The sequence below is a fragment of the Capsaspora owczarzaki genome (assembly GCF_000151315.2).
Source record: "Capsaspora owczarzaki ATCC 30864 unplaced genomic scaffold supercont2.6, whole genome shotgun sequence".
In the NCBI taxonomy this organism is placed as follows: domain Eukaryota; class Filasterea; order Ministeriida; family Capsasporidae; genus Capsaspora; species Capsaspora owczarzaki.
The window spans coordinates 624,065-645,421 of record NW_011887297.1 but is presented as its reverse complement, the minus strand read 5'-3'; the positions used below and the strand labels follow the sequence as shown (position 1 = coordinate 645,421).

Genomic DNA, 21,357 nt, shown 5'->3' with positions numbered 1-21,357 from the left:
GTGAAATTTGAATTTTTTAATTGTTTTGTTGCTTTCTCGCACGGACATGGGCGACGAAACGGGTAAAACAACTAAACGCCCATCAGTCAGGACACAGGATCAGACGGACATTTACTTGCCCTTGCCCTTGGGAGCGGGGGCAGCGGCAGCCTTAGCGGGGGCAGCCTTGGCGGGGGCAGCGGCGGCCTTAGCGGGGGCAGCAGCCTTAGCGGGGGCAGCGGCAGCCTTAGCAGGAGCAGCGGCAGCCTTAGCGGGGGCAGCAGCGGCCTTAACGGGGGCAGCAGCGGCCTTAACGGGGGCAGCGGCGACGGGGGCCTTGATGCCACGGCGCTTGTTGATGAGGGCGTCGCGGGCAGCCTTCTGGCGCTGGGCAATGAGGGTGGTGTACTCCTGCTTCTGTTGCGCGGCCTTGGTGGCACGGGCAGTCTGGAGAGCAGCGCGGTGGCGCTTGCGCTGGAGGGTAACCGAGGTCACGAGGCGCTGGATGCGGGGAGCCTTGGTGGTTGGCTTCTTGCCCTCCTTCTCAATCTTGCGGCGGATGACGTACTTGCGGACGTCGTCGTCCTTGGACAGGTTGAAAAGCTTGCGGATGCGCGAGGCACGCTTGGGGCCAAGACGGCGGGGCTGGGTGACATCGGTGATGCCAGCAAGCTCCTGCTCGCCCTTCTTGACAATGACAAGGTTGAGGGTCGACAGGTTCTGGTCGACAATGCAGCCGCGGACGGACTTGCGCTTGCGCTCACCAGCGCGGCGAGGGCGGTAAGTCTTGTGGCCTTCCTTGAGGAGCAGGCGGACACGGCCGTTGGTGAGGACACCCTGGACCATGGCGAAACCCTGCTTGTCGTTGCCGCCAGAGATGCGGAAGACATAGCCCTTGAACTCGTCACCGAGGAAGTCACCCTCGACCTCCTGCGAGATGCGCTTGTCGTAGAAGGGGCGGCTGTTGAAAGGCGGAGGCAAAGAGCGAAGAGAAGAAGAAGAAAAAATGAGAAACAAACAACAAAAAAAAAAGCATGCCACGATGGACTACAAAGAAATCAAACCCCAAAGAAATTCCCCCCCCCTGCGCCTCGCACGAGTGGCGCCTGCGCTGTCGACGGGCGATCGAATATTGCTGAAATACGCTACGTGCTGGCACGGACAAGGCGATGGAAGCGAGCCAAGCCACGCAGCAGGACTCTAGAGATCTCGCATTGCCAGCTCCATCCAGAGAACGGAATCGCCCCATTCCCGTGTTCCCCTGCCCCTCCAACTGCCCTTAACACTGCCCGACTGAATGAACGTCTTCTCAATCATTATGCCGAACAGGAAGCGGAGGCCCCTCCCCTTCGAATGGACGCCGACGCCAACAAAATAATCGAAAAAAAAAACCAACGAAAAAAAAAAACTTACAGCTTCTTCTCGTCCTCAATGGTGATGGACTTCTGCGAGCCGGTGGCCGGGTAGGAGATGTTGAGCTGTTCAATGCCAAGTCAAGGACAAGGCGGCAAAGGGAGCAGGAACGGGCAGGACGGCAAGGGGGAAACAAAAATCGGTGAGCGCCTTGGTCGCACAAAACAGCCCAAAAGCCCTTTCGCCATCCCTCGTCCCTCCACTTTGCACGGCCGTCCTGGCGCCATCCGGCCGTGCAGCAGCCCCATCCACGCCCCAATCCGATGTTGCGTATGAATCTGTATCGGATTCTGTTGAGAGACGGACCTTCACCATTCCGGAACAAAAATAAAGAGAGAGCGATCACTGAAGCGGGACGGAAATGGGTTGAACTTTTTTTTTTCGGTTTTGATTTTTTTTTTTTTTTTTTTCAGTTGGTTTTGGATTTTGGCTGAGCTTTTGGCTGAACATTGCTTTTGCCAACGCTCCCAGCAGGGGCCTCCTGAAGCTTTATCATTAGAAAGCTTCCATTTTTCATTTGCAGGGTCTCTTTTTGTTTTTCCCCCTTCTACTTGTTTTGGTTGGGATGAGTGTGAATGGAAAATCATTGAAAAACGATCGATTCAGCACTTTCGTCTTCCAATTTGCTGCGTGTGGACGTTGCTGCTGCCACCCACCAACGCATCAACAACCGCATGGCTTGCAATGCCAATTCCATGCCCAGACACACCTCAGTCTGCTTTTGTTGCGTTTGGATTGTGATTTTGTCGGTGTTGCAGCGTTGATTGTGGGGCAAACGACACAAACACCTGAACGCATCCCCAAACCCGCCTGCACCATACACCTACACACACAAAACACTCCCGACCCACGTTACAAATTCAGCATGAGCGGCAACGAGCTGAGCACCGCGGACGCTTGCGATCAGTTCTCCGACAAAGTCCAGCTGGTCGATCCTACCATCCAGTGGCGGTGGTTTGGCCAGAAGCGGGCCATTCGCGGCTTTGCGGCAACCGTTCGGTGTCTCGAGGACAACTCGAAAGTGCGCGCAACCCTTGAGCAGCCGGGCAACGGCCGAGTCCTGGTCGTGGATGGCGGCGGCTCCTTCAACTGCGCGCTCGTCGGCGACCAGCTTGGCCAGCTGTGCATCACCAACAACTGGGCTGGCATTATTGTCTACGGTTGCATTCGCGATGCAAACGTGCTCAACGCCATGGACGTCGGCGTCCTGGCGCTCGGCACCAATCCTCGCAAGTCAAACCGCGCCAATCGCGGCGATTGCCAGGTCCCGGTCACCATTGGCGGTCGGGAGTTTCTTCCCGATGCGACGTGGGTGACGGCGGATGGCGATGGCATTCTGCTCTCGACCAGTGCCTTGTGATGGGCTGCGAACTTTTGTTGTTGTGTGTGTGTTACTTGTTTTCGAAGAGTCAAAATCTTGTGGTCGTCTGAACATTTTCCAATTTCAAAATCCAAATTTCCCATTCATGCACATCAACAAAAGGCCCAGTCTTCCATTCTTTCTGCTTCACTCGGCTGTTTTTCGTGAGCACTAGTCAAACAAGTCTCTCATTCTCTTTGTCTCTCTCGTCTCTCTCGCGTCGAATTTCGTTCGGTTGGGATGGCGGACGCGGGCCTCATCTACGAGGAAATCCCGACCGCAGCAGCAGCGACCACCGCCGCGACCGCCGCCACGGCCGTAGAGCATGGCATTTACGACACGCTGCAGCCACGTCACGGCGAGGCCTTGTATGACGCTCTAGAGGCGATGATGGAGCCAGCGCGGGCGGCTGCTCCTCCTCCAGCTGCTCCACTCAGCAACAAGTCGGTCAAGAGCACCACCACCAGCCCAGCGCCGTCTCCACCAACCAGCAGGCCGAGCAGAGGCCCGTCCCCTGCCCACGCCATCGCAGCCATGAATACTGCTCCACAGCCGCGTGCGTTAGCAGCTGTGCGTCCGACTTCCACTGTGGCGGGCCCCTCCCAGCCACAGCAGCAGAATCTGCACACCTTTGTCCCACAGCTGTTCAAAACACCGCGGACGTGCTCAATGTGCAACGGCGTGCTGTGGCGCTCGGCCATGTTCTGCAAGGGTATGTTTTGAGTTGTTCATTGCTTTGACTTGTTAAGTGTTTGCTTTGGCTTGGCTTGGCGCGGTAAAGAAAGGCGGGAGATTTCCTTGCCGCTTTTTGATGGGATTCACGTCCCTACGCATACACACACACACCCCTCCAAACCCCAAGTGTGCTTGGCTATGAACGGAATCCCTCGCGACACTCGGAAACCCCATTGTGATTTCCGTGTCCAGGTGTTTGGTTGTGCCACTCGACGATGCTTTCACGAAACTCAATGCTAACCTGCCAAATTTGAATCATTCTTCCCCCTTTGTGCGACAGATTGCGACTATGTCTGTCATACTAAGTGTGAAGTCAAGGTATGCAGCCGCCGTTCTGCCTCCATGCAACAGCATTTTTCTGTTTTTCTTTGCGTGGTTGTGGAGTGGTGGAAAAGTGCTGTCCAATCTAAAACGATCAACAACCTTTGCCATTCTTTAGGTCCTCACCGGCTCGGATGCGGTCTGTCGAGGAGGAGGAGTTGCACCTAATGGGACAGGACCGGTGCTCCCATCGACACAGATACGCTCGGGCAGTCGCCCTTTCTCGATCTTTGGCCGGTCGTCGACGCTGTCCTTCATGTCCCCCGAAAACTCGAACGAGGTACCATACCATGCTCTGCTCAGGCTAATGGTTGTGTTTATTTGTGGGGCGCGGTGTTGCTTTTTGGCTGGCGTATGCTCACTGCTGGTCTCTGGGCACGCCAGGTTCGTTCTGTGCTCGACGAGCCCGAACCTAGTAACGGCTCCACCGCCGACACAGGTGAGCTCAGCAAAACAATTCAAAAGAAGACCCCTTCTCTTGCATGACTATGACCTGATTCTCATCGCCAACGAACGCTGTGACTCTTGGCTTTCAGGAAAATCGTTCGTTGCTCGTGACTCGTTTCGGAAACGGCCTTCGACCCTGATTTCGTCCATTCGCTCCGCAGTCTCAAAGCACGTCCATTTCTGTGTCTCTCTGGGGAGATGTGTTGTTGCTCTTCTGCTTGCGTTTTCTTACTTGTCTATGGCTGCATAGGAATCGTAATCGGTTTGTGACGGAAGATTTTGATCTGGATCTGACCTACATTACGCGGAACATTATCGGTATGATTGTCTTTTTGTTTGTTTGTTTGTTTGTTTGTTTTTGATGCGAACAGGGTGCTCGCGTTTGTGCAGCATCCTTCTTTGCAACTCACCTCTTGGGGACGGGATGCAAATTTTCAGCAATGTCGTTTCCTGCGACTGGTTTGGAATCAACCTACCGCAACCACATGAACGACGTCGCCAAGCTTCTCACGGAAAAGCATCCAGGACGATTTCTGGTTTTTAATCTGTCCGAGAGAGGCTACGACATTTCCAAGCTCGACAATCAGGTTTGGCTCGAACAGTTGTTGCCTGTTGCACTTTTGCAGTTTCCACGCCGAATGTTCCGACTCGATGAAGCGCTCACTTCGTCTCTTATTGCAACCACATAGGTTCTGGACTTTGGATGGCCAGATCACCACGCACCTCCGCTCGATTTGCTCTTTGCCATTTGCAAATCGATGCATTCATGGTTGAAATCCGCACCCGGTCATGTTGTGGTCGTGCATTGCAAGGTGGGTGTTGCTGTTTTGTGGATGATTGTGGTGCTGTTTGCTGATCGCCTAGTCACCGCTGGTACTGATCTCTGCGATGTTGCACTTCAAGGGTGGGAAAGGGCGTACTGGCACAGTCATTGCAGCCTACATGAACTACTGCCGGCTTTTCGAAAGTGCCGAAGACGCCATGGAGTTGTTTGCAATGAAGCGATTCGTGAATGAAAAGGACGGAGGCATCACACAGCCCTCCCAGCGACGGTGAGTGTTGAATAGTCACGAGGATATGGTTGGTCGTTCTTTTCGTCTGTTGATTGATTGGAACCCCCATGGATTGATTCGCGCGCAACAGGTTTGTCCATCTCTTTTCCCAAATCGTGACAGGAGAAACACAACTCGAGGAGCGCTCATGCCCGCTCGAGCGCGTCATTGTTCGCGGAATCCCGAATTTCGATGGCCGAGGCAATTGTCGGCCGGTACTTCGCATCTATCAGCGCTTCAAGCTCATCTACGAAACTCCTGCAGAAAGCCTGCGGTATGGGGATGGGAGATTGGATGTTTGCAGCTGTTGTCCGGTTGTGCTGATTATTGGCCTTTTTTTCCTTGCTTTGTTTTTTTGTTGTTTTTTTTTTTCTTGCTTTTTTTTTCTTGCTTTTACTACCCTTTTTGTTGATCGTAGTGTATTCCATGCGGACCAAGCCTTCATGTTCTTTGAGTTTGATGAACCCATCATACTGCGGGGCGATATTTTGGTGAGAGTTGAATTCGGGCGTCTCGTTGTTCGTGTCGTTGGGTGGTTGTCTCACTTTTTGGCTCTGCTTTTATTTGTTTTTTCTCGTTCTTGTTCGAAATCAACCGCCGCTAGATCAAGTGCGTGCACGTGAGCACACTTGGCGTGCGGGAAACCATCTTTCGCTGCCAGTTTCACTCTACCACCGTCGACAATCATTTCGTGCGCTACGACAAGAGCGACCTGGACGATGCCAGCCGAGACAAGCGCTTTCCTGACTTTGGCTACGTCGACTTTGTGTTTCGCGCCGACGGGCATCAACATGGTGCCGACCAGCAAGCCGTTGACGCGCGGCAATCAACCACAACGTTGGTCTCGGACCTGCTACAGTATGAAGCCGAAATCAGCGGAGCTCAAGTGGCTGCACTACCCGTCAGTCGAGACTCTACAACGGCGGCTGGGCCGCCGTCTGTTGTCCCGTCGAGAGAAAGCCCAATAAACCAAACCGCCGCCGGGGAGGTCCGACCTCGCAAAGCGAAACCGGTGCATGTTGTTGAGGCCTTGCTACACAAGAGCCCATTCGAGGTTGATTCGATTGTCAACTCTTACCGGACCAACAGAACCGAGGAATCTCAGCGATCGTCAATGATTGCAAGCGCGCCGTCGTCTGCCGCGTCCTCCTCGCAGGTCCGCCGACGGAAACCGCTCACTCATGCCGCCTCGAGCGACAGCGCGGATGACGCCATGCGCTCGCGTCGCCTCAGTGTGCGCGAATTTGCTGCAACAGTGAGCCCCGCGCCTGAAACGCCTGGCAACGACGAGTCGCTCATTTCGGTGGCCGATCTCGCCGCGTCCGCGCTCGCTCATGTGGGTGGGATGCAACTCTTCCATGACATGGATGCCTATCACGATTCGCAGCGACTGGAGCAAGAACACCAGCAGCAACAGGCACAGCAACAACAACAGCAGCAACAACAACAGCAACAACAGCAACATCAAGCGGCTGGATCACCGCCGAGCTTGCGCCGCGGACTCTCGGAGAATCTTGGGCCATTTTCAACTGCGGCGCTGTCAAACTCCTCGATGCAGTCCGGTCATGCCAGCAAAATAACCTTCGAAGCGGCCACGGAACCGACCTACGACGTTCTGACGGGAAATGGCATCAGTGAAATTCCTGCCGTTGTTGATGACGTCGCGCTGGACGCGCTCATCGATCGACTGGAAACCACGCTGCCAATCCTGCGGCAACAGCAACAAGAGCGAGAGTCTGGTGAATTGCACGGCTCGCATGGGGCGACTGGAGGCGAGCAGAAACGCCAATCGGACGCGCTCGAACATCAACAGCTGGTAGAGGAGCTCGTGACGCTCGCCTCGCAGGCCACAACACCGTCCCGGCCTACAAGCTATGCACACGTCCCTGGCGACAGTGGCGGTGTCGGTGGTGGTGGCGGCGGCGGCGGCTCTCCTCGCAGCACAGCAGCGGCGGCGATAGCTGCTGCGCACGACACGCAGCAGCGACTGAGCAGCGTCACCATGCTGCTCGAGCAGCTTGCGTCTGTTGAAAGCGTCAAGAAAGGCCCGGCTGGTTCGCGCATGTCTGACGAGTTCAACACCCTGGTCGATTCCTTTGCGACAATTTCCCGCTACCTGGATCGCGCCGCCAATGCGACCAAACTAGCTGCGGAAGATGTTCGAGAGACGGATGATTGAGCCTCGGTTGGTGTTTAAGATTGTTTTCGTGTTTTGCTGTTTTGGTTTTCGTGATCTTCCAAAAACAACCCCAAACAAAAGAGTTGATTAGATTGTTCCCTCAATGTGTCGCATTGCCATGCTCACCAGCTTGTTGCGGACGCTTCGGGTATGGTTCAAGATGCTTCTAGAACGAGTAGGAAGCATCTAGGCTGGTCTTTGCGCAACAGCTCCCAATAAGGAATCGAAGGGCCGCGATGCGCGTGGAAGAGACTGGAATCTTCGATTTTTCGATTTTTGGTATAAAAGGCGAATTTTTGGCAGAGTTTTCCTGTCACTCTTCTTTTTTTGCAACAATCAAAACTTTCTCCTCTCTCTCAACATCAACACTCTAACGCATCAACAATGCCTTCTGCTACACGCAAGTCACAAGCCATCGGCATTGACCTTGGCACGACTTATTCTTGGTAAGCCATCTGCGCTTTTGTTTTTTGGTTTTGTCGCTCTTTCTGTTTCTTCGTTTTCGTTTTCGGACGTCCCTTTCTGGCTCGGCCACCCGTGGGCTGCAAATAGGCGCACCGTTTGTACAGTGTGTCCTGTTGCATTATTTGCTCAGCTTTTCGTGCGAGGTGTCTATTCCTTTGCCATCGCGCTATGCACCGGCAAGCGTTCTTTTTGGCTTCCACGACATTCTGTGTCGTTCTTTGGAGTGGTTAACTGCGCGCCCCTCCCCCTTCCTTCTCCCCCTCCTCATCAACCTCCCTTCTCCTTCATCGATACTTTATTTTCACTCTGCCTGTTTGATCAGGACCGCAATAATTTTGTTTGAGGTGCTTTTGCTCACTTTTCTGTTTCTTTGCTGCGTTCATTTGACTGTTTTGGTTTGCTTCTGATTTCAATTTCACAGTGTCGCAGTGTTCCAGCACGGCAAGGTCGAAATTATCGCCAACGACCAGGGCAACCGCACTACCCCGTCGTATGTCGCCTTCTCAGACACGGAGCGCATGATTGGCGACGCCGCAAAGAACCAAGTGGCCATGAACCCCGAAAACACCATCTTTGACGCCAAGCGCCTCATCGGCCGTCGCTTTGACGACCCTGCTGTCCAGTCAGACATGAAGCACTGGCCCTTCAAGGTGCTCAGCGAGGGTGGCAAGCCAAAGTTCCAGGTCGAGTACAAGGGCGAGCAGAAGACCTTCACACCCGAGGAAATCTCCTCGATGGTGCTGCTCAAGATGAAGGAGACTGCAGAGGCCTATCTCGGCACGACCGTGACCGACGCCGTTGTGACCGTCCCCGCTTACTTTAACGACGCGCAGCGCCAGGCCACCAAGGACGCTGGCACGATTTCCGGTCTGAACGTTCTCCGCATCATCAACGAACCGACCGCCGCCGCTGTTGCGTACGGCCTCGACAAGCGCGGCAGCTCCGCCAAGGAGCAGAACATTCTCATCTTTGATCTCGGTGGCGGCACGTTCGACGTGTCCATTCTGACCATTGACGACGGCATGTTTGAGGTCCGCGCCACCGCTGGCGACACCCACCTTGGTGGCGAGGACTTTGACAACCGCATGGTCAACCACTTTGTCGAAGAGTTCAAGCGCAAGCACAAGAAGGACTTGGCCTCGTCCTCGCGTGCGCTTCGTCGCCTGCGCACGGCGTGCGAGCGTGCCAAGCGCACCCTCTCGTCCTCGACCGAGGCTTCGGTCGAAATTGACTCGCTCTTTGAGGGTGTCGACTTTTACACCAAGATTACCCGCGCGCGCTTTGAGGAGCTGTGCGCCGACCTCTTCCGCTCGACCCTTGCCCCCGTGGACAAGGCCCTGAACGACGCCAAGATGGACAAGAGCAAGATTGACGAAATTGTCCTGGTTGGCGGCTCGACTCGCATTCCCAAGGTCCAGAAGCTGCTTCAAGACTACTTTAACGGCAAGGAGCTCAACAAGAGCATCAACCCCGACGAGGCTGTCGCGTACGGTGCCGCCGTCCAGGCTGCCGTCATCACGGGCGACAAGCACGACACGCTCCAAGACGTCGTTCTTGTCGACGTGGCCCCTCTCACGCTCGGCATTGAAACTGCCGGTGGTGTGATGACCGCCCTTGTCAAGCGCGGCACGCGCATCCCGACCAAGACCTCGCAGGTGTTCTCGACGTTTGCCGACAACCAGCCTGCCGTCACCATCCAGGTGTACGAGGGCGAGCGCGCCATGACGCGCGACAACAACATGCTCGGCAAGTTTGACTTGACTGGCTTGCCCCCGGCGCCGCGCGGCGTGCCCCAGATTGAGGTCAGCTTTGACATTGATGCCAACAGCATTCTGAATGTCTCTGCCGTCGACAAGTCCACCGGCAAGTCCACCAAGATCACCATCACCAACGACAAGGGCCGTCTGTCCAAGGAGGAGATTGACCGCATGGTTGCCGACGGTGAAAAGTTCAAGAAGCAGGACGACGAGCAGCGCGAGAAGATTCAGGCCAAGAACTCGCTCGAGGGCTTTGCCTTCCAGGTCAAGCAGGCTCTCGACGACGAGAGCATTGCCGGCAAGATTCCCGCCGACGAGAAGCAGGCTGTCTCGCAGAAGGTTGAGGAGACGCTCAGCTGGATTGAGTCCAACCAGCTCGCTGACAAGGAGGAGTTTGAGCACCGTCAGCAGGAACTGCAGAAGGCGTGCGGCCCAGTGATGACCAAGCTCTACCAGCAGCAGCAACCCGGTGGTGCCGGCATGCCCTCTGCTGGTGCTGCCCACTCCTCCGGCCCCACTGTCGAGGAGGTCGACTAAAAGCGCCTGAAACAGCTTTTGATTTATTGTTTCCCTGAATTGTTCTAGTATTTGTATTGTACTGTACTGCACAGCTTGTTTGTTGTCTGGTTTTAAGCTATTCCTGTGAATACACACACATTTTTTTTTCGTTGGCGCATTCAATGGCACGGAGTGGTGCGGAATTGAGAAGGGTTTGATTCGTAATGAAAAGATGGTTTTTATACACAATTTCAGAAAGAGGGAGGAAAAAGTCCAATAGCCACCAAAAATCGCTTGTTTAAGCAAAAACATCGTCGTCGTCGTCGTCGTCGTCGTCGTTGTCGTCTTCAACCAACGGTTCGGTGTCGGCTTGGCCGGTCAACTTGTGGAATGGTGGACCCGCGCCGTGAGATTTGGATTTAGACTGACTGCCGACAACTCGCTTGACAAATGTGGTCATTGCCATCACCGCACCCGGCGTGGCTGAGGCTTGAGCGAGCTCGTCATCCAGGAAGGGCGATGGTGGCGACAGACTCGTAATGTCACCATCAGCCTCGCCGCTGCTCGAGCCAGAGGAGGCTGAGCCGATGCGTATCCGAGGTGGCGAGGCCTTTGTTGACAAGGCCTCTCCGTTTGACTCGCGAGGACCACCGGGGTGGGGGCGACGGACCTTGGACCGTGTGAGCAACAACCACAACGACACTGCAATGCTCCCAAGCGCCACGCCAGCAACCGCGGTCAGCCAGTACGCCCAGGGAACGCACTCGGGATTGACAAACGAGTTTGACCCCGAATCCGTCGGCGTGACGGACGGTGTGGCAGAGTACACGGGGCACGGCGCCGGAATCGCCTGGCAGAAGGTGCCATTGCCATACTGCCCCGCGTTGCACGAGCACGTTCGGCGACCAGGCCCGGCATAGCTGCACGTCGAGTTGATGTGGCATTTCGCGGGGCCCACCGCGTAGCTTGGCGTTGCTCGCGGGGTGTGCGACGACGGGGTGACGGATGGAGTGGCTGATGATGGGGTGTGTGAGGATGGAGTGTGTGAGGATGGGGTGTGTGAGGATGGGGTAACCGAGGGGGTGGCCGAGGATGGAGTGTGGTGATGAATGGGGTGGCCGACGATGGAGTGTGTGAGGATGGGGTGTGTGAGGATGGGGTAACCGAGGGGGTGTGCGATGAAGGAGTGGCCGACGATGGAGTGGCCGACGATGGAGTAGCCGACGAAGGGGTCACTGAAGCAAGAGCACTACTCAATAGAGCCGCGGCGGTAGTACTTGCTGAAGGAGGGTCCTCACGACGACCCACCATCGCGTCGGGTGCAAAGTAGAGGCGCCTCCGATCATTGTCGGGAACATCGCCTCCGCCAGCATCGCCTCCGCCAGTGTTGTCCGTGGGTAGGGTGTTGTTGTGCGTCGCGGCATACCAGTCAAGGTAGTCCTCGTAGTCGGCATCGACGCAAGGGTCGACGGGCACGGAACAGCTCGGCGGGCGCCAGCCAAACTCGCAGTCGCAAGTGCCCACCGTACCGTCGAGGGCGTTCTGCTTACTCACGCCGCGACAGGTGCCGTGCCCAGAGCAGTCGACTGGATCGCAGCGGGCGTCGTGCAAGCACACAATCGTGGTGACGGTGCGTTCGCACTTGGTGCTTGGGTCGACTTTGCACGTGTCGGATGGGTAGCTGACGACTTGGTTGTTCAGCACAGAGGTCATGGAGCCACCTCCGTCAAGATTGATGGCATTCCGCACACCGCGTTTGATGAGCAACTCGGCCAGTTCGTACAAATTAACGCCGCGAACGTTCGTCTTCCCATCCACCTGGTACAGCACCACTCGGCCGTCGGCGTCGTGCCCTAGTGCTGCGCGCCCCGACCTGACTGACACAAAGGTGATGCCCGTCTCCTGGACGGACATGTCCTCCATGGCGCTGGACTCGTCAATGTACGGTTCGCCATCGCGCACCAGCCAAACCACGCCAGCAACCAGCTGCTGGAAGGGGTTGTCGCTGGCCTCAATCTCGGCAATCTCGTTGGAGGTGAGGTATCCCACGACAATCGTGCCGTCGCGCCGTATGCCAAAGTTGGCGTTCTGTCGGCCCGTGTTCTGGACCAGTTGACCGTCGGAGATGAGATTTCCATGGCACATGCCGTTCGAGACCCCAAAGAAGCCAGCGTTGCCGGCAATGATGCACTGGTTGTGCTTGGCAGTGACGGACGTCAGCTCGCGGTGGTTGCTCGTATTTGAGCAGCCCAGCACGGGCTCCTCGATCGAGAAGGTGCGCAGCGGATCGTCCGCAACGGAATAGTGCGCAGGGACGAGGCGACCCGAGCTCGGCACGGCGTCCTCCAGATAGCTGATTGTCGGCAGCACTCCCTGGATGACGGATGCGCGGAACGTCTCGAACAATGGCGGATCGGCAGTGCTGTCACCATCCTCCACAGTTGCAGCCGTTGTAGCATTGTCCTCTCGTCGGCGGCGGCGGCGCGCTAGTCGCTCGCGCTCCATCCGAACGAGCTCCCGGCGCGCTGCCTGGGCACGCGGGTGGCTCTCGTGCAGGCCGTGTCCGGTTTCGTCCAGCTGGGCATCCGGGTACGGCGGCAGGTCGTGTTGCTCGCCGACACGTCCAGGCTGCTGCGGCGGTGGTACTGGGACCGCACCCTCCAGCAGCGACTCGCCACCCTCAGCAGCTTTCGCGCCACTGACACGAGCGACTGAAGCCACCGCCAGCATTGCAATCGTCAGCGCAGCGGCCGCCAGCAGGATGCCAGTTCGACGCCGCGTCGCCTGCCGTCGTAACGGTCGCATGTGACTGAATATGTTGTGAGAAAAAAAAATAAAATAATAAATGAATGGACGACTGAAAGCTTCAGGGAATGGGAAATGGAAAAGGAAGTGGTCAGTGCGATGGGTGGTTTGGGGAGTGCTCGACCAGGTCAACAACAATGCCGAGCAGAATGGACTGCAGAAAGCTCGAGAGCGGCTCGTTGGTGCTCGGATTGCGGACTTCCGGCGGAGGTGTGAGACAGACTCGCCGAGTACTCGGATCTCAGACTTGCCTTTCAACAAAGGGGCAAGGTAGAGCAAGAGGTTGGAAGCGTTTGGAACAGGGAGGACAAAGCGGCAAGTTTTTGTTTTGGACAACATTGTACAAGAAACACAACCCTCCTTCACCGAGCAAAGCAATGCCAAAAGATTGACAAGGAGAAAACGAGAGAGACGAAGGGGGGGGATGTCTTGCAACGACTAACTTATTCAGCGGGCTTCTCCTTAAGGACGATCGAGCCGACGGCAACAAGCCAGTCAACGTACTCTCGCAGGGAGACGTGGCCATCGCCGTTCGAGTCGAGCGTGCTCAGGGCCTGCTCGACAGTGCCAATCCTGAAGCCGTTCTTGAGCAAGTCCTTGTAGAGCGCCTTGAACTCGTTCGCGTCAATTGTGCCGGATCTGACAACAACGAAACATCGGCGTGACGAAGAAGAAAAAGTCAGCAACAAGCACCCAAAAAAGTCCAACTCCCCTCCACCATAGCTCTCCGTCAAGATAGCAGCGAGCAAGGATGAAGAGGAAGGTGGATGGTGCGAATGACAACTTGGTCTGAGATTGCATACTTGTCCTTGTCAAAGTGCTGGAAGTACTTGACAGCGGCGGTGACGCTGCGAATCTCCTCCTCGTCGTATGTCAGCTTGTTGAAGCGGTCTTGCTGCTGCCACCATTGTGCAAACTCGTTATAGCTACGCGAGCACCAAGGCGAGACAGTTCAGGGTCAGTGATTTTTTTCAAACACGGCAGTGTTGGCAACGGAACGCGGAGAGGGTCGCACCTGATTTTGCCGTCGCCGTTCTCGTCCAGCATCTTGAGTGCCAGGTCGAGCTCAACCGGGCTCAGCGGGTGGCCCAAATCGTACTGTGGAATGCACAACACGTCACAATAATCACAAAAATCACAAAAATGAGAAATCGAAAAATCGAAAAATCGAAAAAAAAAAAAAAAACCAGACGTCACAGTGAAGCACCAGATTGGGAATTTTTGCTTTTTTTTTTTTTTTTTTTTTTTTTTTTTGTGCCTTTGTTCGTCGCTGTTGTGGTGCAGCGGCCTCTGAAGCAAGGACGGGTGGATATCGATGCGAACGCAGATACGGAGCTGAGATCATTCACCGCCAATCAAACGCTTGAACGGCAGCAAACCCGACGCTCGCTCTCTCCACAGATCAACAGCAAAAACGCAGATTCAATTTTTGCTGCTTCTTTTTTCTTTTTTCTTTTTTTTTTTCGTTTCAATTTCAGCACTCAATCCAGTTTCCTTACGCAAAGGCTCTTCAGCTCGGCGCTGTCGAGAAAGCCCGACTTGTCCGTGTCGAACTTGTCGAACATGATGCGCACCAAAGGCTTGCGAGCTCCGCTAGTGTACATGGTGAAATTGAGTGCGTTGCCAACTAAAAAAACAAAAAAAGGACTGCTGCTCAGTTTGGAAGGGTTTTCGTTTGTCTCCAATTCTCAGTTGTTGTGAATGTCGTTTTCTCACTTTCTCTCAACCTACATGACCTCATGGGGGAAACGTCTCTGATTTTTTTCACGAATCCTCTCGGTACAGAGCATGAAATTTGTCTCAACAGCTCGTTTCCAAACCGGTCGCTTTGGAGTTGCTTTTCGGCGTGATCTCGACCACTGGATGAGTCTCGCGCGACGTCACTTGGTTTGAAATATAATATACAGTACGAATTGCGTGAGTTTTGTACAATATCGCCGAGATGTCGGGTCGAAATTTTCATTGAAAGAGGAAGCGTGTTTTGCGCACGCTGTGTGGTTTGTGTGTCAGCTCCAAACGCATCAGCCTTTTAGAGTTAATGTATCTTGTTATTATCTTGGTTACTGTGGTGTGTAATGTGATCCAGCGGCAGGATTCAAGAAATGCTCAAAATTAGCATTCTATGATGCTCTGCCAGGTAATTTGGACAGCTCGACCTTTTCCGCCATTTTTACACCGTAGATTTTCTGAGCTACTTTCTCAGCATTTCAAAACACAAATGAACTCTACATTGGTTTATACAAGATTTTGGGGTCCTGACACTTGATGAGTCTTTGCAATCCCACGGGTTGGGTCTTTGCGCGATTGGTTGGCTCACTGTTTTCTTCCCCCCCCCCACGACTCCTGCGATATGACCGTTGCAGCAATATGGCGAAAAACCAAACGCTCTAGCATCTATGTACACGCACTGCTTTCTGGCACAAATCCTTGAGGATGGGACGATGAACGTTTTGTATTCCATCGACAACCAACGCATATGCACTGCACTGACTCAAAGCTGTTCACACATGCTACTTTTTAGGCTGACCAAGCTCGCTGGCGCGCCGGGATGTTGCCTCGATGCAGCGAGCGACCGAGCCACGGAACTTGTTGTCTTCCAGGCTGAGCAAACCAGCAATTGTGCAGCCACCAGGGGTTGTAACAGAGTCCTTGAGCAACGCAGGATGTTCCCCTGAATGACATTGATTCATCACCAATGTAACTGAGAACTGGAGTTCGCCCTCCCAAACCAAACAGAAACGAAACATTCAACTCACCCGAGTCAAGCGCCAGTTTTGCCGAACCAAACACCATCTGGGCAGCCATCTCAAGAGCAATCTTCCGTGGCATTCCCATCATGACGGCACCATCTGCCAACGACTCGATAAACATGCTAGAACACACGACCGCGAGGGATGAGCGTTTCAACAACGTCAAAGCAAGGACAACCAAGAAAAACAAACCCCAGTCCCAGCCTCCCCCTCCTCCAGCCCTAACCCTAGCACAACCATTGCTTCTTACAATGCGAATGCAGGCCCAGAACCAGCAAGCGCAGTGACAGTGTCGAATTGGGTTTCTGGCAGCTCAATGCATCGTCCGACATTCTGGAACATCTTGACGGTGAGCAGGACATCCTGCTTGGTCGCAGCGGCGCCGCCGCACACGGCCGTCATGCCTTGGCGAATGCGCGCAGGAGTGTTGGTCATTGCACGCACAACGCGTGTGTTTGGGATGAGTGCCGCAAACTGGGCGAGCGTAATCCCAGCGCAGATGCTGATCAGCAGCTTGCCCTGAAGCGCTGCGACGATCGCCGGCTCGCTCAGCACAGTGCGTACGTAGAATGGCTTGATGCTAACGCAGAAACAACGACAGGATGACCAACAGGTTTCGGGTTTTCAAGATGATACGAAACAATGTCATGTCAGTGTCGAGAATTTTGGATGCGTCACAGAAAAAACAAAGTAACGCAAACAAGCCTACGTACCAGAGAAGCACAACGTCAGCGCTCTTGATTGCAGTGATGTTGTCGCGAACAATGGTCGAGCCAGGAAAGTAGGCGCCGAGTGCGCTGGCAGAGTCGTCGGACGCGACGCTGGCGGTAACATGTGCTGGAGCGACAAAGTTGTTGTCAATCAGCCCCTTGACGATCGCCTTGCCCATCACACCGCAGCCAACCACAGCGAGGCGGTCGAGCGTGAGTGGTGCTGTTGCAGATGGAGCGGCCTGCTCGCCGGCAGCAGTTGGTGCGGAGGTCGACATGATGATGTTGTGTTTGACAGAATTTGTAAGGACTGAGCTCTGTAATTCTCGAGCGAGATTGAACCGCCTTGGTTTAGGAGTCGACAAAGAAACCAGATCGACATCAACGACAAAACAAGAAACCATGTACCAATTAAACTAAAGGCGGAGGGACGGAGCGGAAAACCAGCAGAACTCGATACAAGTATTGGAACAACAAAAAGAATGACAAAAAGAATGACAAAATCAAACACACTCACAATTAAACACGCATCTTCTCATACATGGCAATGCCACGCTCGATTGTGACAATGTCTGCTTGAGCAGTCTTGATGCGCTCGTCGTTGGTCTGGCGAATATTCTCGGGGACCTTCTGCTCATAGTCTGAGGCGGCGACAAGCTTGAGCAGCTTGTCGAGGCTTTGCTTGGTGGTCTTGAGGCGCTCGTTGAAACGATCAAGCTCCTTTTGAGCATCGACAAGGCCCTGATGTCGACAAAGACAATGAAAAACGAACAAGCAACCAACCAGAGGCGTTAATGCCCGACTTCCACACAAACCAGCGACATCACAGCGGAGCCTGAAACCAACATACCTTGACCATGAGGTGAACCTCACCGCTGCCAGAGAGGGTCTCCATGGCACAGCCTTCAGGAACAGCAAAGCCTTCGCTCTTGGCGACAATGGTGAGCGACGAGCTGGCGGACAGGTTGGCAATGACAGCGCGGTACTGGTCAGCGGCTGCCTTGAACGCGTCGTTGGTGGAGACAACATAGACTGGAGCCAGGAGACACAGCAAGAGACATCAACGTCAGTTCAGGGCAAACAAAGCAAAAAGCAAAAAAAGAAGAAAAAACAACAACAAAAAAGCAAAGTGACCCGAATCCATATGCTTACCATCAGCCTTGGCCTTGACGGGCAAGTAGGCAGTCTTGAGCGAACGAATCACACGCAAAAGCTCGAGAGCAGAGCTAAAGTCGGCCTCCAGAGCAGCGTTGCGGTAGCTGGTGCTCTCGGGATAGGCAGCAACGCAGATGCTGACAATCGACTCGCTGGCACGGCGGGGCAGGCGCTGGTAGAGCTCCTCAGTCACGAAAGGCATGATCGGGGAGAGCAGACGCAGACCAGTGTCCAAGCAAGTGTACAGCGTGTCGCGGGCAGCGCGGGCGGCCTTGCGAGCAGCAATCTTCTCGTCCTCACTCATTGCGGGTGCGGTCGAGGTGCTCGCCGAAGCGGTGCCGTTGGCAGCCTCCTCGAGACGGAACACGGGCTTGATGGCTTCCAGGTAGACGTCGCAGAGCTCGTACAGCCAGAAACCATGAATGCTCGATGTCAAGAGCGGGAAGTCATAGTTGCGCATGCCATTGTTGGCCTGTTCGATGGCGTTGGCGAGGCGACTCAAGATCCACTGGTCAATCTTGCTTTCGCCAGAGTCGGCAGTGAGGTGCGACTCGGTTGCAGCGGGGACAAAGTCCTTGCCCAAGTTGGCCATGGCGAACTTGGTCGCATTCCACAGCTTGTTGCAGAAAAAGCGGTAGACGGTGACGCGGGTAACGTCCAGGTTGATGTCACGACCGGCAGTGAGGTAGGACAGCAGGGCAAAGCGGAGAGCATCGGTGCCGCACTCGGGAATGCCCTGCGGGTAGACCTCCTTTTGGTTTTTGAGGGCGCGCTCGTACTCCTTGGGGTCGAGGTTGCCTCCAGCAAGAGAGTCGTTCAAACCCTGCAGGCTGATGCCCTGGATGACGTCGACGGGGTCGATGACGTTGCCGAGCGTCTTGCTCATCTTGCGACCTTGAGCGTCACGAACGATCGGGTGGAGATAGACATCCTTGAAGGGCAGCTTGTCGGTCAGCGCCAAGCTGAAAAAGACCATGCGGGCAACCCAGAAGAAGAGAATGTCCGCGCCAGTCTCGAGCAGCGAGCCAGGGAAGAAGGTCTCGAAGTCGGCGCCGCCGTTGGGCCAGCCGAAAATCGAGAAGGGGAAGAGCGCCGAGGAGAACCACGTGTCGAGAACGTCGGGGTCCTGCTCGAGCGTCAGCGAGTCTGCAGCGACACCGAGCTTGGCAGCCGCAATCTCGCGGGCAGCCTCGGGCGTGCGGCCGACAAACCACCGCGTCGAGTCGGAGCCAAACTGGTGGTTGTCGGGAGTCTCGCCAGCAGTGCGGACATAGTACGCGGGAATGCGGTGGCCCCACCACAGCTGGCGCGAAATGCACCAATCGCGAATGTTGTCGAGCCAGTGGTACCAGGTCTTCTCATGGACGGCGGGCAGGATGCGCAGGTCGCCATTCTTGACGGCAGCAACAGAGCGCTTGGCCATGTCGTCGCAGTTGCAAAACCATTGCGGCTTGATGAGCGGCTCGACGACGTCCTTGCTGCGCTGGCAGATCGGGACAGACATTGGGTTGTCCTTGACCTCCTTGAACAGGCCAAGGGTCTTGAGCTCAGCCATGACAGCGTTGCGCGCGTCAAAGCGCTTCATGCCGCCAAACTTGGGAGCGACGCGGCCGTCGATGGTGCCGTCGTCGTTGAGCATGGTCAGGAAGGGGAGCGAGTGACGCTTGCCGACCTCGTAGTCGTTGTGATCGTGCGCAGGGGTGATCTTGACGGCACCGGTACCGAAAGCGCGGTCGACGAAATCGTCGGCAATGATCGGAATCGTATCTGCGCGGAAGGGGTGGACGGCGCGCTTGCCGACGAGGTGCTTGTAGCGCTCATCCTGGGGGTGCACGGCGATGGCCGAATCACCAAGCATGGTCTCGATACGGGTGGTGGCGACAACAATCTCCTCGCCAGAGCCCTCAATCTTGTAGGCGAACGAGACGAGCACGCCAAACTCGTACTTGCGATCGCCGTGGCCGGGGACGCTCAGCATGGTGCGGCCGGGAAGCTCGAGGGCCTCGACTTCGAGATCCGAGATGGCCGACTTGAGCGAGCAGCTCCAGTTGACAAGACGCTCCGAGCGGTAAATGTAGCCCTTCTCGTGCAGCTGGACAAAAGCCTCGTTGACGGCGTTGGACAGCTTGGGGTCCATCGTAAAGACGTTGCGGTCCCAGTCATACGAAGAGCCCAATCGGCGCAATTGAGTGCAGATGCGGTCGCCGTACTGCTCCTTCCACTTCCACACCTCCGCAACGAAGGCCTCGCGGCCGAGTTCGTGGCGGGTGATCTTCCGCTCCTTGGCGAGCTTCTTCTCGACGACGACCTGGGTGGCAATACCGGCGTGATCCGTGCCGGGGTTCCACAGGGTGGTTTCGCCGCGCATGCGGTGCCTAAAGACGCCCAAAAGGGAGGGGGAAGCGGGGAAAGGGGGAAAGGGGGAAAGGGGGAAATGGGGTGAGCCAGAGCACCGAGAACACATGTTGTGCTGTGAAACCACACAACACAAACGAACGACAGAACAAGACGGTTCAAGTACGTACCAGCGCACAAGGGTGTCCTGAACGGCGTTGGTGAGTGCATGTCCAATGTGCAGAGCGCCAGTAACGTTCGGCGGAGGAATGCAAATCATGAACGTGCCCTTGGGGTTGTTTTGGTTGAGCTTGCCAGTCTGTGACGTGACGAGTGTGCAATGGGAGGAGGTGTCAAGTTTCGATGAGATGCTGTGTGCAACGCATACGGGAGAGCGGGCACGAGAGCAGGCTGTTGGGAGAAGAAAAAACAAAACAAAAAACGTACAGGATACTCGGGCTTGAAGAAGCCAGACTTTTCCCACCACGAGTACCAGGACGACTCGACGATGGTCGGGTTGTAGCCATCCAACATGGGGATGTTGGCAAGATCTACGAAGCACAACACGACAAAAACAAGTTGGCGAGGGACTGATGAAAGGCGGCAATGGCATGACATCACATCGTCATCCTCCAAGTGCTCACCCTTCTTGGAGCCAGCCGGGGTTGCCTGGACGAGCTTGAGAATCTCCTCGTCGGAGGGCTTGTCAGACGCAGCGGTCGTCTTCTTCTTCTTGCCCTGCAGTGTCATTGCCCAGAACAACATGCAAAATGCAATGTCCGAGGTACAAAGTGAGCCACAGTGAGGAACGCGTGTTGGCTGCTCCAACTCAAACACATTCGGGGGGTGGGGGTGGTGCTGCCCGTCCCAACTCTCAGACAAAAGCCAAGTTTCAGACCACACGCCCAGCGCAACAGGCACTCGGGTTGACGACAACAGCAGCAATGTCCAGGGAGTGGGGGAAAGAAGAAAAGAAAAGAGAAGAAGAAGAAAAAAAAAAAAAACGTGGATCTCTCTCTCGAGTCCGAATGCAAAACGGCCAATGGAGCGAGTGGCAAGGAAGATGGAAGAAAGCATCATCACATGCGCTCAAACAAGCACTCTTCTTCCTACCTTGGCATCGGCAGCATCGGCGCCGTCGGCGGTGACGGCAGCGGCGGCTTTGGCAGCAACAGCAGCAGCCTTCTCGGCCTCCTTCTGCTTCTTCTGCTCGGCGCGGGCAGCAGCCTCGGCAGCCTTCTCCTTCTTGCGAGCCTCGCGCTCGGCAATCTTGGCAGCCTGCGCCGGATCAACGGCGGCGGCAGACGTGGTCGCAGCAGCAGAATCCGCCATGTGAAAACTGAAGATGCGAAAACGAAAATATGGACTGAGACACTACTTTGAGACTCTGAGACATC

General features: G+C 55.3%; 8 protein-coding genes across 9 annotated transcripts; 3 read left to right on the top strand and 5 right to left on the bottom strand.

Annotated features, from left to right (window-relative positions):
- Nucleotide 1: 1 nt before the first annotated feature.
- On the bottom strand, nt 2–1,764 carry CAOG_04174. Of its 2 annotated transcripts, none has more exons than XM_011272069.1 (4): nt 1,699–1,764; nt 1,393–1,457; nt 283–940; nt 2–165 (listed from the first exon to the last, which is right to left on the bottom strand). In XM_011272069.1, exons 1-4 carry the CDS (start codon nt 1,705–1,707, stop codon nt 112–114), a joined length of 786 nt encoding a protein of 261 aa, XP_011270371.1. In that variant the 5' UTR covers nt 1,708–1,764; the 3' UTR covers nt 2–111. The 2 variants fall into 2 exon arrangements, with proteins under 2 accessions (XP_011270371.1, XP_004347999.2); XM_004347949.2 differs by having other exon boundaries at nt 2–267; nt 289–940.
- A 493-nt stretch (nt 1,765–2,257) lies between these two features.
- Nucleotides 2,258–2,752, top strand: CAOG_04173 (ribonuclease activity regulator protein RraA; the record flags this gene model as incomplete). The annotated part of the gene is made up of 2 exons (XM_004347948.1): nt 2,258–2,413; nt 2,435–2,752. 2 exons carry the CDS (start codon nt 2,258–2,260, stop codon nt 2,750–2,752), a joined length of 474 nt encoding a protein of 157 aa, XP_004347998.1.
- Nucleotides 2,753–2,896: 144 nt separating this feature from the next.
- Nucleotides 2,897–7,584, top strand: CAOG_04172 (TNS1 protein). The gene is made up of 12 exons (XM_004347947.2): nt 2,897–3,464; nt 3,768–3,805; nt 3,927–4,088; nt 4,193–4,247; nt 4,345–4,423; nt 4,506–4,573; nt 4,694–4,842; nt 4,945–5,067; nt 5,159–5,307; nt 5,399–5,581; nt 5,726–5,798; nt 5,912–7,584. The coding sequence occupies exons 1-12, from the start codon at nt 2,993–2,995 to the stop codon at nt 7,484–7,486; spliced, it is 3,126 nt and encodes a 1,041-aa protein (XP_004347997.2). The 5' UTR covers nt 2,897–2,992; the 3' UTR covers nt 7,487–7,584.
- A 232-nt stretch (nt 7,585–7,816) lies between these two features.
- Nucleotides 7,817–10,365, top strand: CAOG_04171 (hsp70-like protein). Its single transcript, XM_004347946.2, has 2 exons — nt 7,817–7,932; nt 8,373–10,365. Exons 1-2 carry the CDS (start codon nt 7,871–7,873, stop codon nt 10,243–10,245), a joined length of 1,935 nt encoding a protein of 644 aa, XP_004347996.1. The 5' UTR covers nt 7,817–7,870; the 3' UTR covers nt 10,246–10,365.
- On the bottom strand, nt 10,276–13,011 carry CAOG_04170 (N-acetylglucosamine-1-phosphodiester alpha-N-acetylglucosaminidase; the record flags this gene model as incomplete). Its single annotated transcript, XM_004347945.2, has 2 exons — nt 10,276–11,455; nt 11,515–13,011. 2 exons carry the CDS (start codon nt 13,009–13,011, stop codon nt 10,505–10,507), a joined length of 2,448 nt encoding a protein of 815 aa, XP_004347995.1. The 3' UTR covers nt 10,276–10,504.
- Nucleotides 13,012–13,314: 303 nt separating this feature from the next.
- Nucleotides 13,315–14,647, bottom strand: CAOG_04169 (hypothetical protein). Its single transcript, XM_004347944.2, has 4 exons — nt 14,511–14,647; nt 14,027–14,109; nt 13,815–13,937; nt 13,315–13,650 (listed from the first exon to the last, which is right to left on the bottom strand). The coding sequence occupies exons 1-4, from the start codon at nt 14,613–14,615 to the stop codon at nt 13,455–13,457; spliced, it is 507 nt and encodes a 168-aa protein (XP_004347994.1). The 5' UTR covers nt 14,616–14,647; the 3' UTR covers nt 13,315–13,454.
- Nucleotides 14,648–15,445: 798 nt separating this feature from the next.
- On the bottom strand, nt 15,446–16,877 carry CAOG_04168 (pyrroline-5-carboxylate reductase; the record flags this gene model as incomplete). Its single annotated transcript, XM_004347943.2, has 4 exons — nt 15,446–15,682; nt 15,768–15,883; nt 16,012–16,341; nt 16,475–16,877. Coding segments are annotated over 4 exons (1,010 nt in total), but the record flags the coding sequence as incomplete, so codon positions are not given.
- A 113-nt stretch (nt 16,878–16,990) lies between these two features.
- Nucleotides 16,991–21,292, bottom strand: CAOG_04167 (valyl-tRNA synthetase; the record flags this gene model as incomplete). Its single annotated transcript, XM_004347942.1, has 7 exons — nt 16,991–17,212; nt 17,322–17,503; nt 17,624–20,001; nt 20,152–20,279; nt 20,408–20,511; nt 20,605–20,698; nt 21,074–21,292. The coding sequence occupies 7 exons, from the start codon at nt 21,290–21,292 to the stop codon at nt 16,991–16,993; spliced, it is 3,327 nt and encodes a 1,108-aa protein (XP_004347992.1).
- Between the last annotated feature and the right edge of the window lie 65 nt (nt 21,293–21,357).